Genomic DNA, 15,688 nt, shown 5'->3' with positions numbered 1-15,688 from the left:
TTTCAGAATGTTTCGATTTTTGTGCTGGAAATACTGAGGAAGAGTGTGACGTGCGAATGCATCACATTAGGGCGTGAGTGTGAACGCACATCTAATGACTTCATCTGTGTGTGTGTGTGTGTGTGTCTCAGGTCATGTTCTGCTGCAAGTTCTCCATCTACACCTGACAAACAACAGAATGAACGGTGAGTTCACACACACACACACACGCACACACACACACTGAAGCTGAAATTGTTGAAATTGAAATATTCCATGTTATATGTTATGTATGTTCATATATATATATGTCCATTGCAGGACTTTTGTCGCACTTGAATTAAAAAATGTAATGGATTCGAGGAGTTTTGTGGTTGAAATTTAGAAAGTCGCGAACGCTTGTCTCTGTCGATCTGACCCCTCAGCAACACACGTAACGGCAGGAATGCAAAACCTAAAACTGCTCAAAACTCTGACTATAAATGGTGCAACTTTACCAAACAATGATTTTATAATGTCTAATATGTGTGTGTGTGTGTGTCAGGCCTGCTCTCGGAGGCCTCCTCTCGTCCTCGTACCGGCAGCATCAGGAGTCTCTGGCAGCGGAGAGAGAGAGACGTCGGGTCGAGCGAGAGGAGCGACTGCAGAGGATCGAGAGAGAGGAGCGCAATCGACAGAGGTTTAACAACACAACATCCTCTCACTTATACACAACTATACCAGACAGACGACCTGTTCTTCACGTGTGTGTGTGTGTGTGTGTGTGTGCAGTCGGGACTATGTTTCCAACATGGAGGAGGCCCGACACGCTCGAGATGAGAGGTGAGTTTATTCCCAGACTACCTGAATATTCATATTTAGTCAGTGATTATGAAGTCTTGAGTGTGTGTGTGTGTGTGTGTACCTACTTTAGTTTATTTTGGGGACAAATTTGTACCCAGAAGTGACCAAAATCTCCAAAAACCTCCTTTAGGAACGTCCTCGTTTATAAATCTGGTATAAAAATAAAGTAATTAAAGTTTTTTTTATTTGTGTGTGATGGGTCGGGTTAGTGTGAGGGCGGGGAGAGAATATGCAGTTTGTACAGCCTAAAAAAACCCATTTAGATATCTAAGTAAAGGTGTGTGTGTGTGTGTGTGTGTGTGTGTGGTGACTGGTGTCACATCTTGAACAGGTTTAGACTGATTTCCCTCCTCAACCTTTTTTTAACCTTCTCCTGAAATCCAAACATTCCCCTCGCTCTCCTGTGTGACCCAAAACACACAGCATGAGAGTGTTTCCTCTGACGGATGTGTGTGTGTGTGTGTGTGTCAGGTTTAAGACGGCGGAGCGACTGGCCACGGAGGAGTTCGAGCGAGAGCGACTGCGTTCGACACCTCGAGGTCTCAGCCTCACTCTGAGCCCGACTGACACCTGTCAATCATCCCGCAGTGCCACGCCCACCTCTGTGACATCACTGGATGAGCAGGACACGCCCCCTGAAGCAGGTAAATCCACTGACACACTGATTACAGAATATAATCAATCAGTGTGAGCGAGCGGGTAGTGTGTGTGTGTGTGTGTGTGATAGAGAGAGTTGGTTGTTTGCAGGTTGTTTATTGTGTGTCAGCTGCTGAAGTGTTTCATGGGTCCTGCACATGTTGGACAGTGAACACTTCAGATCAGTGTGTGCTGTGTTCAGTTTAGATCACACTGGTGGAGGAGATAATTACATGTTTTCTTCTAGATTTACTTTATTAACTTTGTAGTGGTGCAAGGGTCATATATATATATGCACACACACAGTATAAGTGTAATTCTGAAGTGCAGCGGCAGACGTGTGTAAAGAGGTCGCAAAGAGAAAACAACTGTTCTGAAGTCAGTGTGTCTTTGTTTCACTGGTTTAAAAGGACTCAGTCATGAGCGCTGATACTGTAACCTTTATATCACCACACACACACACACACACACACTTCACAAACACACGCACTCAAACTTACACTCACTCACACACACACACACAAACTCTCTCTTTTACACACAGTGTGTGTGTGTGTGTTTGGTCGGGCGTTGACACACACAGGTGTGTTTCCTGTTCATATCCGGGACACAGAGGCCTTCCAGTGTGAAGGACCTTATAATGTCTCACACACACACACACACACACACACACACTCACTGACCAGAAGTGTAGAGTGATTATGATTTGATGATTTTTATAAAATATATGTGAATATCCAGTAAAGTGTAATTTATTCCTTTATGTAGTTTATCATCATTACTCCAGTCTTCAGTGTCACATGATCCTCCAGAGATCACTCTAATATGAGGATCTGATGATGATCCAGTAAACACAGCCTGGTCGAGCAGAAGACATTTTTTTGTTTAAATTATGGAATACTTTTGACCGCTTGTGTACACTCTATTTACCGCAGCAGTGTGTGTGTGTGTGTGTGTGTGTGTGTGTGTGTGTGCAGATTTTAATCCTCCACTACCTTCTCCACAGACACCAATGATCTAGAACCGGATGTGGAGGCGAGTCTAGAACTGGAGGAGAAGCAAACAGAACCCGGAGAAGACCCGGAACAGGAAGTGGAGGAGAGAAGTGCTGAGCAGGAAGTGGGCGGAGCCGAGGAGCAGGTTGAGGAGAGAGGGGAGGGGTCAGAACCGGAGGTGGGCGGGGCCACAGAGCAGGTTGAGGAGGAAGGGGAGGAGTCTGAGCGGGAAGCTCCTGATGGAGAAGCGGAGGACAGTGGGATCCTGAGCGATAAAGAACGACAGAACGAGGAGGTGAACGAGAAGGATAACTGCTCCGCCTCCAGCATCTCGTCCGCCAGCAGCACACTGGAGAGGGAGGATCACGCGGAGGCCGGTGAGGCCACACACACTCATATCGGCACACACACACACACACACACTCCTATACGAACCTTCTCTTTCATACGCATGACATGATGCAAATGTGTGCTTGAAATCATAACTGAACTGTCAGTAGTAGAAATGATTACTGCATCTAAAAGTTTTATTATAAATAAAAAAAAAATTAAAATATATAATACAATATAATTCAATATGTGTTTTTATATACAGTATATATCTCAATTAAAAAAAACTATTTATATATGTATATATATATATATATATACAATGCAATTTAAATATGAATGTAAAATAAGTACATTTGAAAATGCTAAACTATAAAAATGTCAAATTTAAAGTTAATTAAAAATCGAAAATATAAGTAGTACAAATGATTTCTGCATCTAAAACTTTGCATCTGCATCTAAAACTAAAAATATATAATTTCATTTATATATAAAATGATATATGAGAAATCGAAAATATACAAAAAGTATATTTGTACCTGCTAAACTATAAAAATTTAAAGTTAACTAAAAATCTAAAATATTAAAGTAAAATTAAAATTTGACATATTATTAAATATGTGATATGTATTAAATATTTTGAATCATATTTATATGTAATCTAATTAAAATTAAATATGAAAGAGTAAAGTAATTCATATTATTTAATGTAATTTATAAATTAAATATATGAAATGAATTAAATATAAAAAATGTAAATAGTGAAATAAAAAGACATTTGAAAATTTGAAAGACATTTGAAAATTTAAAGTGTATTAAAATGTTTAAATATTCAAATAAAATTTAAATAATTAATATCACGAGATAATATATTATACATAAATATTAAAATTTATATAAATTGTTATATGTAAATTTATAGATTAACATATTTAAGTTATATAAATATACACAATTAAATATATTATTAAATAAGAAATATTGCATATGAAAATGCTGAACTATAATAAACAGTTTCCTGTTTTCTGAGTCTCTACACTGATGTTGAGTAAAACGCAGCTAAATGTATTTACACACGTGAGCAGCGCAGTGGAAAACATGAGCAGAAGTACAGAAAGACTGAATAAAAGAAGAATGATGTGTGTGTGTTAGTGTTGTCACGGTACCAAAATTTCAGTATTCGGTACCAATACCAGTTAAAATTCACGGTTCTCGGTACCAATTTCGGTACCAAAGCTTAGTTTAAATTTACATATATTTAAGTGTTTATCACGGTTACAAGTATGGAAACTGTACATTTGTATTATAAACACTTTAGAAAAAGATTAGATAAAATGACCTAAAATAAACAATAGTATACACTAACACATTTTTAAAGTTGTTTGTAAAGTTTTAATCCATTATTTATTTAATGCACAATGAATTAAGTGAACAAACATGAACAATCAGGTGTTTGTAATAAATAACATTTTCAAACATTAATTAATGCTGTAAAAATATATTGTTCACTCAATGTGTTGATAACTAAGTAATGTATGGAATTAATTTTGAGCCAATAAAAATGAACGTAACTTTTCAAGAAACGAATAAAAATATAAATTGAAACTGAATAAAATATCTTTGTAACTGAAAAAGAATGAACCGCAAGCATTTTTTTTGACTTTGTTTTCAATACACTACATGTTTTGCTAACTATTCCTCATATTTCGTTTACTGATCTACACTTACAAATGCGCTTCCAGAGTTTTCATTTACGCTTCTAAAGTTTTCGTTTACACTACCTGAGTTTGCGTTCGCTGTTCTGACACAAATCTCTCGTGGGGGCGGGGCTAGTAGAAGTGTATTCTCATTGGCTACTGAGCTTTTGATTGACAGCTTCTTGACCTGGAAGTGAAGACGTCAGAGTTGTGTTTACACGTGTGGATGTGAGCGTCTGTAAGCGCAGCTTTCTATTTAATTTTAGTAATATTAAGTTATGTTTGTTTTTTAATTTTATCTGTATTTACCTTCTGCTGCGATTACTTTGTCAACAGAAGCTTTTAGGTTCACAAGAGATCAGTCTATTCAGGTGTAATTGTACATCAAAGTACGCCCACTGTATGTGACTACTTAAAATATTTTGTCCAATGTTTTAGGAGAATATTTGTTTATTCTTGATGATTCGTTTGCATGTTAGGCTCTGAATAGGTCGTGCTATTACAATATAAAGAGAATAGCCTACTAGTATACGTGTGTGATATATTCAGCAGTCAAGAAAGTTTCACTTCAACCAGGTAATCAAGGTTGGCAACCATGGCCATCAAATTTCTCATTGTTACCATATGCATTTACACCATCAAATGATCATGTATGATCACTTAAATAAGAGGAATTTAAACTATATGAAAATTACAATCGTGGGTTGCTGTCAGATGATACAGACCTCAAAGGGCATTTCATTACATATTTCACACAAAGAATATTTTTGTTGGTATTTTTTTAATCATGCTGATAATTTTATTTATTTCATTTTGTTAATATTATTTTCTAACCTTTAAAATGGTAAATATATTTGAACAATCATCAACAGGTTCAATTATGACTTATAAAATCAGTTAAATGAATTTAAATAAAAAAATCTAATAAATTTATTCATTCTTTATTGTCACTACAGCATATACACAAGTACCAAAGTGAAAGTCTTGGATGCAGTTATGACAGGAAAGACCAGAATCCACAAAACATTAACTGCATACTATACATGTAATGCACAGTATTCTCATAATATAGATAATAAAATGTATAATCTCACAAAGATTTTTAATGAAATAATACATCTCTGTGAGTCCACATAACACAAGTGGATTGTACCCATGTATGGCAGTTGGTCGGAAATGATTTTTAATAGTTAAAACAGTTTACATTATTAGTATTTTTTTTTTTTATTCTATTGTTTCACTTCAGTATTGATTGATTCACTGTGTGTGGTTTTTAAAGCATCTTTAGGGCTTGCAGAGATGGATTACTTTCCTTAAAATCTTAATTCGTATTTATCTGTAGAAAGAAAGTAAAATGCATCTGGGACAGCATGAGGATGAGTAAAATAAGTGAGAATTTTATTTTTGGATGAACTATTCCATTCATATGCTGTTGGTATGCTAATCCATGATCAGCAGAGACTAATAAGAATAAACTGCAACCTCTTGTGTACTGTGTTTGTTTTAATCTAGAGCTCCAAAGAAATTAAAATATTTGCTATTTTATAATATTAAAATAAAATACAACAGGTGTCTGAAGATAAGGATCCCAGTAATTCAAAGGTGATATGTCTGAACAAAGTAACATTATTGTCTGATGGAGACAGCTGATCTCTGGTATTATCACTCCATCCTCTGTGTCAGCATCAGAATTTTGTTTGTGGAAAAGTTGCTCAAATCCCTGGAAAATGAGAAAGGAAATATATTATAATCTAACAATACAAACTGCTTTGAACTCCCACATGCAGTAACCATTTGCAGACTTAAAATAATTATTTCAAACAAATTATATAAATGTTTTAAGGGATTTTACAGTACCAAATGTTTACCTGACTCACACACCATTTATCATCTGTAATACTATTGTATACCCAGTAGATGGCTCTATAGCCCAATAAACATTTATCCATGGCTGTGTAGCGTCTACTCCCTAGTTGCTGGATTTTTTCAGTCATAATTACTTGCATGTATTAGGTTTTGAATTTGGATATATATATATATATATATAAATTATTAAAGACTATTAAAAATTCAACATTTTTCTCCAAAATGTTGTTTTTTTTTTAACATAATTATTACTAAAATATGGATACAGAAAAAGCATTTTGTTGCCTTTTGCAGAATAAATATTGCGCCCAGGGTTATACTTGGGAACAAATGAGTGTTAACATATTATGAATGGAGACGTGGAAAATGGTCAAGTACTCTCTCTCTTCTTTTAAAAACTCTGCATCACAAATTAATCAGCAATTGGCTTTACATTGCCAAAGTTGAACCGGGCAGTGATTGACAGGGCTCTGGTCCAATGGCATCGGTCATTGTCTGATACAGTACATTTTGTATTGTAGGCTACAGTACAGATACTGTACAGTACTCTAGCACAATGTTGTTTGGGGTGGCAGAGGGGAAATATGATCTAATTGAAGCAAATATGATCTAATCGAAGACTGTAACCGTATGTAACGTTAGATAAACAAGACATGTAATGATTGGGCTAACAACTTACCAATTAAATCAAGACAACACTGCTGTATAATGTTATGGGCTCTCACTGAGCTCTAATATGCCTCTCCACCTGAAAAAGCAAGAACTGTATTATAATTAGTATTAGTTTAGTATTAATTAATAAAAAAAATAAAAACAATCAGACTTACCACGAGTAGCCTATGCTATCCAGTATTCTGATATCGACGATGACAAATTATATCATTTGTCTGTACTATTCCTTCTATAAGAAATCATATCAACAATATAGTGTAGCAGTAAATAAATAAAGAAATAAACTTAATATCACCTAAATGAAATAGAAAGCTACGCTTACAGACGCTCACATCCAAACGTGTAAACACAACACTCACTGACGTCTTCACTTCCAGGTCAAGAAGCTGTCAATCAAAAACTCAGTAGCCAATAAGAATACACTTCTACTAGCCCCGCCCCCACGAGAGATTTGTGTCAGAACAGCGAACGCAAACTCAGGGAGTGTAAACGAAAACTTCAGAAGCGTAAATGAAAACTCTGGAAGCGCATTTGTAAGTGTAGATCAGTAAACGAAATATGAGGAATAGTTAGCAAAACATGTAGTGTATTAAAAACAAAGTCAAAAAAAATGCTTGCGGTTCATTCTTTTTCAGTTTCAAAGATATTTTATTCAGTTTCAATTTATATTTTCATTCGTTTCTTGAAAAGTTACGTTCATTTTTATTGGCTCAAAATTAATTCGATAGTAATGTTGATGAATGGTATCTTTGTAGCATTACCATAAAACATGTTTTATTTGACTTGACTGTCCTTTTATTTAATCTAAAACTGCATTCATATTTAATTTTAAAAAGGCTTTTTAAACCTGCTGAGTCATAAAGGCAAGAATACGCCTAGAACTGCACTGACATTAAATGACAATACTAATACCAGTAGCCTACTCTGGTGTCGGGTGGATACTACTGTGCTCATGTACTCGTAAAACTACCCCGAAAGCACTTTAGAGGCCGTTCACATGTCGCGCGTGTTTTAATTATATTTTTGCGCGTGCTTATTCTTTCCAAAGCGCTTGCTCTCACGCGGCGTCTGTCGTTGCTATGCAACGCCAACGAGTTTTTATTATGAGCGCGCTTGCCTCGCGCCTGTAATCGGCCTCTTATGGCAATGTGACATTAGCCTAATCCAAAATATTTCCATATGTGGCTCTTTCCTCCTTTCGTTTCAACAAGTGGATTCAGAGAGAGAGAGCCATATCAGCGTTATAAAGAGGACGCAACTGTGCACGTTTCAGACATCGCGTCTAGAACAGAACTGGATTAACCTGGTACTCGGTACCTAGAAAAGCTGGTACCGTAACATTTTTTTTTTTTTAGTACCGACTTGGTACCGAAGTACCGAGTTTTTTGACAACACTAGTGTGTGTGTGTGTGTGTGTTTGCTGCAGGTCAGTGGTCTCAGAGCGGTGGCGTGAATGAACAGCGAAACAAGATCCTCGACAGCAAACTCTTCATGCTAGACATGCTCTACTCGCAGAGCAAAAAGCCCTCGGAGGAAGAGGAGGACGAAGAGGAGCCGAGCGAAGAGAAGGAGCGCAACGGAAGAGAGAAAGAGCGGGAGGATCTGTTAGCGTCGACGCAGGCCGAGAGCGTTAGCACGACTGACGGAGAGCAGCGAGTCGAGACCCAGAGCAACGTACGGGCGTTCGCCGAGCGCTTCGGAGAGCTGGTGAAGGGTCTCAGTTCTCCACCAATAGAAACGCAGGCACCTCCCCCTCCTCCTCCTCCTCCTCCTGTGAAGAAGGAGTCAGACTGCATATGGGACCAGCTGATGGCGAGTCCACGAGACCTGCGCATCGGAGACATCGACTTCACCGACCTCACAGACGAGGACGATCAGGACGTGCTGGACTCGGGGAGTTTAATGAGCTCTGGAGATCTGCTGGCTCCGCCCCCTCCTCCGCCCTGCCCCTTTAACCTCCCGCCTCCGCCCCCAATGTTCGCCTGCCAGGCCCCACCCCCTCCCATCTTTAGCATCCGCGTGCCGCCGCCCCCTCCGTGCTTCTCCGGCCAGGCTCCGCCCCCTCCACAGCAGGAGGCGGAGCTAACACCACTCTACCAGAAGAGGAAGAAGACCATCCGGCTGTTCTGGAGTGAAGTTCGGCCCGCCGACTGGATCTGCCGGAACCACAGGCGGAGCCAGGAGTCGCTCTGGTCCCGACTGGAACCGGTCAAAGTCGACACCGCTAAACTCGAGCTTCTGTTCGAGAGCAAATCCAAGGAGATGCCCGCGGCTAAGGTGAGCAGGGGTAGTGTTTCAGTGCGAAACATAACTGTGTGTGTGTGAGAGTGTGACCCAATTAGTACTGTGACAATTTCATTTTATACATTTAACCCACTTTATTTCTGTTAGATGCAAGTCAGGGGTATTTTAGTTTTATTTATTTGTTTTTTTTAAATAATTTATTTTTATTTTTATCAATTTATTTATTTAGTTTTTATATAGTTATACTTTATTTCAACAAATATTATTTATTTTAGTTTGATCAATTTTATTTTATTTCAGTAAAATGTTTGTATTAATTTTAATTTTTTTTCTTCAAAAATATTTATTTATTTTAATTTAATTTATTAATTTATTTCTTATTTATTTAAATTAATAAATAAATAAAATTCTATTTATTTTAACCAAATGTTTGATTTTTTTTCTTAAAAAAAATATTTTCTTTAAATCAGTGTATTTTAATCTATTTATTTTGTATTTATTATTTATTTAAATAAAACTGTATTTATGTGAATATATTTTTATTGGAATCAAATTGATTGATCATTATTTAGCCCAGTTTGAGTCAGTGGTGTGACAGCTGTGATGTCAGATTATACGTGTGTGTTGAACAGAAAACGGCAGCGGACGGGAAGCGGCAGGAGATTATCATCCTGGATTCCAAACGCAGCAACTCCATCAACATCGGCCTGACGGTCCTTCCTCCGCCGCGCACCATCAAAACCGCCATCCTGAACTTCGACGAGTACGCGCTCAACAAAGAGGGCATCGAGGTGCAGGAACTCCCACATTTGTTACATCGCATATCTAGACAGAATGTTTAGAATGTAACCTTTCTGAGTGAATAAAAAGAGGATATTTAGAATGTTACAATGTTACATTTCCCAGTGAAACTGAATATTTAGACTGTAACATTTTTGGAATATTTCGATTGTTAGAATGTTACATTTTGAGTAAAACAGAATATTTAGAATGTAACCTTTCTGAGTAACACTCTCTCTCCACTGTAGAAAATCCTGACGATGATACCCACGGAGGAGGAGACGCAGAGGATCCAGGAAGCTCAGCTGTTGAATCCTGATATCCCGCTGGGAAGCGCGGAGCAGTTCCTCCTGACGCTGTCCTCCATCAGCGAGCTCTCGGCACGCCTGCAGCTCTGGGCCTTCAAACTCGACTATGAAGCCACTGAGAAGGTGAGGCATCCGCTCATCCACTCATCCGTTCTTCCACTCATCCGTTCATCTGCACATCCGTTCATCCACTCATCCGTTCATCTGCTCTTTTGCTCATCCGCTCACTCGTGTGTCAGAGCGCCACTGGAACTGAAGCTCATCAAGGCTGTGTTTATTACATCAAAAATAGAGTAAAACTGTTAAATATTATTCCAGTGTAAATCATCAGTTCTCTATGTGAATATCCAGTAAAGTGTCATTTATTCCTGAATTTATCATCATTACTCCAGTCTTCAGTGTCACATGATCCTCCAGAAATCACTCTAATATGAGGATCTGATGATCAACACACATTTATGATTATTATCAGTGTTGGAAACAGCTCATATTTTTATTTAAATAAGACTCTTTTATGAATAGTAAGTTCAAAAGAACAGCATTTATTTGAAATAGAATCGTTTAAATGTCTTAATTGTCACTTTTGATCAATTAAATGCATCCCTGATTAATAAAAGTATTAATTTCTTTTCTCATTTGAACAGTTAGTACATGCAACTATATTCTACTACAAATTGACAATTCTTTCCAAAAAGAAGTGACAAAAGTGCTACTTAAATGCAAGTTAAACGCAGGGTTATTATAGTTAACAATGTAAAGCCATAAAAAAATACATTTTGTAACTTAAAAAAAAAAAAAAATATATATATATATATATAAGCTAGTCACCAAGGAAACATTTCCCATTTTCATTTAGTTTAATGATGTACTCAATAACTAAAACTGTAAAAATATGAATAAAAACTGTATTAAGACATATTAAAAGTGACATCATGCATTTAATCAGATAATTACCGATGCAATGTTTCCGCTCTGACAGGAAGTGGCTGAGCCGCTACAGGACCTGAAGGAGGGCATGGATCAGCTGGAGAAAAACAAAACGCTACGGGTTATCCTGTCCACTCTGCTCGCCATCGGAAACTTCCTGAACGGCTCTAACGTGAGGTTTAACACCACACACACTTAACGGTGCACTGTGTAAGTTTTAGCGCATCTAGTGGTGAGGATGTGAATTGCACCCAACAGAAGTTACGGTGGCTGACAGGAAGTGATGTCGTTGTCTGAGAGAGCAGAGTGTAGCCAGTTAACCAATGAGCTTTCTTTACAAAGATGAAGAAATTAGGAATATTTGCGAATATTACTGTGACTTCAGTGTTTTATTCGCTTCTTTACACGAGGAACGACAGAGTGATGAACGCGTTTGTTATCATTGGATGATATTGCAGATCCTCCTTAATATTACACAGTGCACCTTTAAATATTCCGGACGTTTGTGTTTAGAGTCATTATATTACAAAGGTTCTGTGAGTCGTGATGTGTGTGTGTGTGTGTGTGTACAGGCGAAAGGCTTCGATCTGAGTTATCTGGAGAAAGTTCCTGAGGTGAAGGACACGGTGCACAAGCAGTCTCTCCTGCATCACGTCTGCGGCCTCGTGGTGGAGAACCACCCCGACAGCACCGACCTGTACTCCGAGATCGGGGCCCTCACACGCTCCGCCAAGGTGCGACACACACACACACACGTGCTTTACTGACTGTTTCTAAAGCTGTGATTAATGTTCTGGAGACTGATGGTCTTTTGCATGAACCTAAAACCATTTAGAACAAAAACATATATATATATATATGTGAGTGAAAGCTGTCACACTGTCCGGTGGACGTGTGTGTCGTTCTGCAGGTGGATTTCGATCAGCTGCAGGAGAGCCTGACCCAGATGGAGTGGCGCTGCAAAGCATCATGGGATCACCTGAAAGTCATCGCGAAGCACGAGATGAAGCCGGCGCTGAAGCAGAAGATGTCGGACTTCCTGAAGGACTGCGCCGAGAGGATCATCATCCTGAAGATCGTGCACCGCCGAGTCATGAACAGGTGAGGCCTAGCGCGCGACGTCACTGTGATCATTAGCAGAGCTTCCTGTGACTCCGGTCCCGTCCGAATGGGCACCTCAGGGATCATCACGGACAGCGGTGTAAAGATTACGGAGACTTAAGCTTCGGTAAAAAGGTCCGGGAAAATGAGCTCAGGTGATGCTAGTCCCGCGCGGATAGACCCGCTGTACGTAAATATTCCATCATTTCCTGTTTAAAAGTAGTTTTCCACGTTTTTCCCGAGTGTGGAGGCGCTTGATGACGCTTTCAAGAGGGCGGGACACAAAATTCACGTGTCACACACACAGACACACAACGCTAACCAAACGCAGTGGTTATCGGCGCGACACATGGTTTAGCGTTAGCTAAGTGCCTATTACCAACATATCTAATCTGAAGTTTATTAATACATGGTTTGACCGGCATAACTGTAACTCTGACTCTTCTGCTGGTTTAACTGCGATATCCCCGTGCGATTGGCCGTTACAGACGGGATATTGAATCTGATGTAGAGATGATTGATGACTCCTGTTTCCGCTGCAGGTTTCACTCGTTCCTGCTGTTCCTGGGTCAGCCGGCCCACAGCGTGCGGGACATGAGTGTGACGCGCCTCAGTAAGATCATCAGCGAGTTCGCGCTGGAGTACCGGACCACACGCGACCGGGTCCTGCAGCAGAGGCAGAAGCGGGCCGATCACAGAGAGAGGAACAAGACGCGCGGGAAGATGATCACAGACCTCACCACAGCGGTGAGTCCCACGACACACACACACACATCTCTGACACCGGTGAGCTCCACACACACACACACACACATCTCTGACACTGATTTATTCATTGATGTGGGCGGAGCTAGTGTTCTGATTACCCAGTGATGTGGGCGGAGCTAGTGTTCTGATTACCCAGTGATGTGGGCGGAGCTAGTGTTCTGATTACCCAGTGATGTGGGCGGAGCTAGTGTTCTGATTACCCAGTGATGTGGGCGGAGCTAGTGTTCTGATTACCCAGTGATGTGGGTGGAGCTAGTGTTCTGATTACCCAGTGATGTGGGCGGAGCTAGTGTTCTGATTACCCAGTGATGTGGGTGGAGCTAGTGTTCTGATTACCCAGTGATGTGGGCGGAGCTAGTGTTCTGATTACCCAGTGATGTGGGCGGAGCTAGTGTTCTGATTACCCAGTGATGTGGGTGGAGCTAGTGTTCTGATTACCCAGTGATGTGGGCGGAGCTAGTGTTCTGATTATTCAGTGATGTGAGCGGGGCTAGAGTTCTGATTATTCAGTGATGTGGGCGGGGCTAGAGTTCTGATTATTCAGTGATGTGGGCGGAGCTAGTGTTCTGATTACCCAGTGATGTGGGCGGAGCTAGTGTTCTGATTATTCAGTGATGTGGGCGGGGCTAGAGTTCTGATTATTCAGTGATGTGGGCGGAGCTAGTGTTCTGATTATTCACTGATGTGGGCGGGGCTAGTGTTTTGATTATTCAGTGATGTGGGCGGGGCTAGAGTTCTGATTATTCACTGATGTGGGCGGGGCTAGTGTTTTGATTATTCAGTGATGTGGGCGGAGCTAGAGTTCTGATTACACACTAGAGACTGTACGCCGTCTCTTCATCCTGCATTTCTCTCTCTCACACAGACTGATGATGAAGAGGACAGTGAGGTATGAGGGTGTGTGTTCTGGCAGATGTTAACCGCTGATGTCTGATAAGTTAACTGGGTGTTTGTTAAAGCTCACAGCATCTGGTTGAGTCTCACTGAATAACCCCGTACAGATTTACTAACCTGGAAATGCTCAGCAGTGTTTTTGTCTTGATTTGGTCTGGTGTGTGTGTGTGTGTGTGTTAACTTGAGAGTTTCAGGTTTATGACAGAATCTCTGTCTGTTGTCTAGATTATAGATTCTATCTGTGCAAAAAATGATTCTTTACATCAGAAACAATCAGAAAGCCAAACTTTTGGTGTCAGCCAAACCCATTTGACCTGCAATATTTTCTTGAAGTGACACTAAGATTTTAAGTTGAATATTTATTTATCAACATATTCACAGTTAATGGTCACATGACATGCAGGTAAACAAATATAATATCTAGTCGTGTGTAAGTGTAAGTCTCAGGCTGATGAACTGGATTATTACAGTTAATGGCGACATGTAAACTGGTGTTTACTGATAAGAGCTATAAATAACTGGCTTAAAACCATTATTTGTGTGTAATACTAAAATACTAATGTGCCTTGAGAGTACTGTATGTTTTAGTGTTTTATTTAGATTTTTTTTATTATTTAAAATTATTCATTTATTTTAATTGTTTTTTTAATTTCAACCTTATTTTTTTATTTTAAATTTACGATTTTATTTTTAAATTATTTATTTTAATTGTTTTTTATTTTAAGATTATTTATATATTTATATTTATTTAAAAAAATATATTTTATTGTTGTTTTGATGGTTTTTATTTTAATATTATTTTACATTTATTATTTTTATTATGTGTTTTATTTTAATTGCTTTTATTAAAAAAATATTTTTTAACATTTTTAGTCATTTTACTGTTTTATTTTGATTGTTTTTATCTTTTTTATGCTTTTGTTTTGATTGATTTTATTTCTTTTTTTTTTTTTTGCTTGACATTTTTAAGATTTTATTATGAACTATTTTCATGACCTTATGAACCCCAGTTTAGGAAACCCTGTTATATATTACAGACAGGAAACGAATCCTCTAAATGTTTAGGCTGCTGTAATCACGTCTAAAGATGTTCTTGTAGAGACCGTGATGGTCACTGTGTGTGTGTGTGTTTCCAGGCGGGTCGGGTGTGTGTGAGCAGTAGTGCTCCTCCAGTCGGGACGCACGCGGAGCCGCAGGGTTTGTGTCACGCTGAAGACACAGCCGAACACGAGCAGATGAAGGCGGTGCTGAAGACCAGCGTTCAGAGCAGCGACAGCAGCGACACCACTGTGGTTCCACTGCGCACACGCACGCGCACACGGGCCAGCAGAGGTGAGACACACACACACACAATCACGTCAGCATTAAAGGGATACTTCACCCAAAAATGTTATTGGATTGATGCACTTTTATGACTTTAAACAGAAACAGCCATTCACTGTCATTATAAAGCCCTGAAGAGTCAGGACATGTTTAATATAACTCTGAGTGTGTTCGTGTGTTCGAAGAATGTCACACACACCTAGAATGGCTCGAGGGCGAGTAAATCATGGGCTAATTAACATTTTTGGGTGAACTATCCCTTTAACATGTAGAACACACTAGATAAAACGAACCTGCATCCTCATGTGTGTGTGTGTGTTTCTCT

General features: G+C 39.1%; 1 protein-coding gene and 1 long non-coding RNA gene across 5 annotated transcripts in view; one reads left to right on the top strand and one right to left on the bottom strand.

Moving 5' to 3' along the window:
- Positions 1 to 15,688, top strand: part of fhod3a (formin homology 2 domain containing 3a) — a 38,817-nt gene that overhangs the window by 21,337 nt on the left and 1,792 nt on the right. For 2 of the 3 annotated variants that reach the window (XM_089122665.1, XM_039665952.2), the window contains 13 exons: positions 132 to 185; positions 524 to 658; positions 751 to 801; positions 1,294 to 1,466; positions 2,465 to 2,830; positions 8,445 to 9,295; positions 9,895 to 10,053; positions 10,291 to 10,473; positions 11,330 to 11,449; positions 11,850 to 12,011; positions 12,188 to 12,378; positions 12,921 to 13,125; positions 15,177 to 15,372. In XM_089122665.1, coding sequence (XP_088978791.1) covers positions 132 to 185; positions 524 to 658; positions 751 to 801; positions 1,294 to 1,466; positions 2,465 to 2,830; positions 8,445 to 9,295; positions 9,895 to 10,053; positions 10,291 to 10,473; positions 11,330 to 11,449; positions 11,850 to 12,011; positions 12,188 to 12,378; positions 12,921 to 13,125; positions 15,177 to 15,372 — 2,846 coding nt within the window. Of the gene's footprint in view, positions 1 to 131; positions 186 to 523; positions 659 to 750; positions 802 to 1,293; positions 1,467 to 2,464; positions 2,831 to 8,444; positions 9,296 to 9,894; positions 10,054 to 10,290; positions 10,474 to 11,329; positions 11,450 to 11,849; positions 12,012 to 12,187; positions 12,379 to 12,920; positions 13,126 to 14,011; positions 14,697 to 15,176; positions 15,373 to 15,688 lie in introns of those variants that run through there. The other variant, XM_089122664.1, reaches the window with a different exon arrangement.
- LOC120472352 (uncharacterized) lies at positions 5,406 to 7,767 on the bottom strand. 2 transcript variants are annotated; one of them, XR_016147225.1, is made up of 3 exons: positions 7,174 to 7,767; positions 7,026 to 7,109; positions 5,406 to 6,200 (listed from the first exon to the last, which is right to left on the bottom strand). It is a non-coding gene; the product is annotated as an uncharacterized LOC120472352 (long non-coding RNA). The 2 variants fall into 2 exon arrangements; XR_016147224.1 differs by having other exon boundaries at positions 7,026 to 7,094; positions 7,174 to 7,761.

The sequence above is a fragment of the Pimephales promelas genome, chromosome 18, assembly GCF_988280905.1.
Source record: "Pimephales promelas chromosome 18, fPimPro1.hap1.1, whole genome shotgun sequence".
NCBI lineage: Eukaryota > Metazoa > Chordata > Actinopteri > Cypriniformes > Leuciscidae > Pimephales > Pimephales promelas.
The sequence above is the reverse complement of the archived record's forward strand: the minus strand, read 5'-3'. Positions and strand labels throughout refer to the sequence as shown.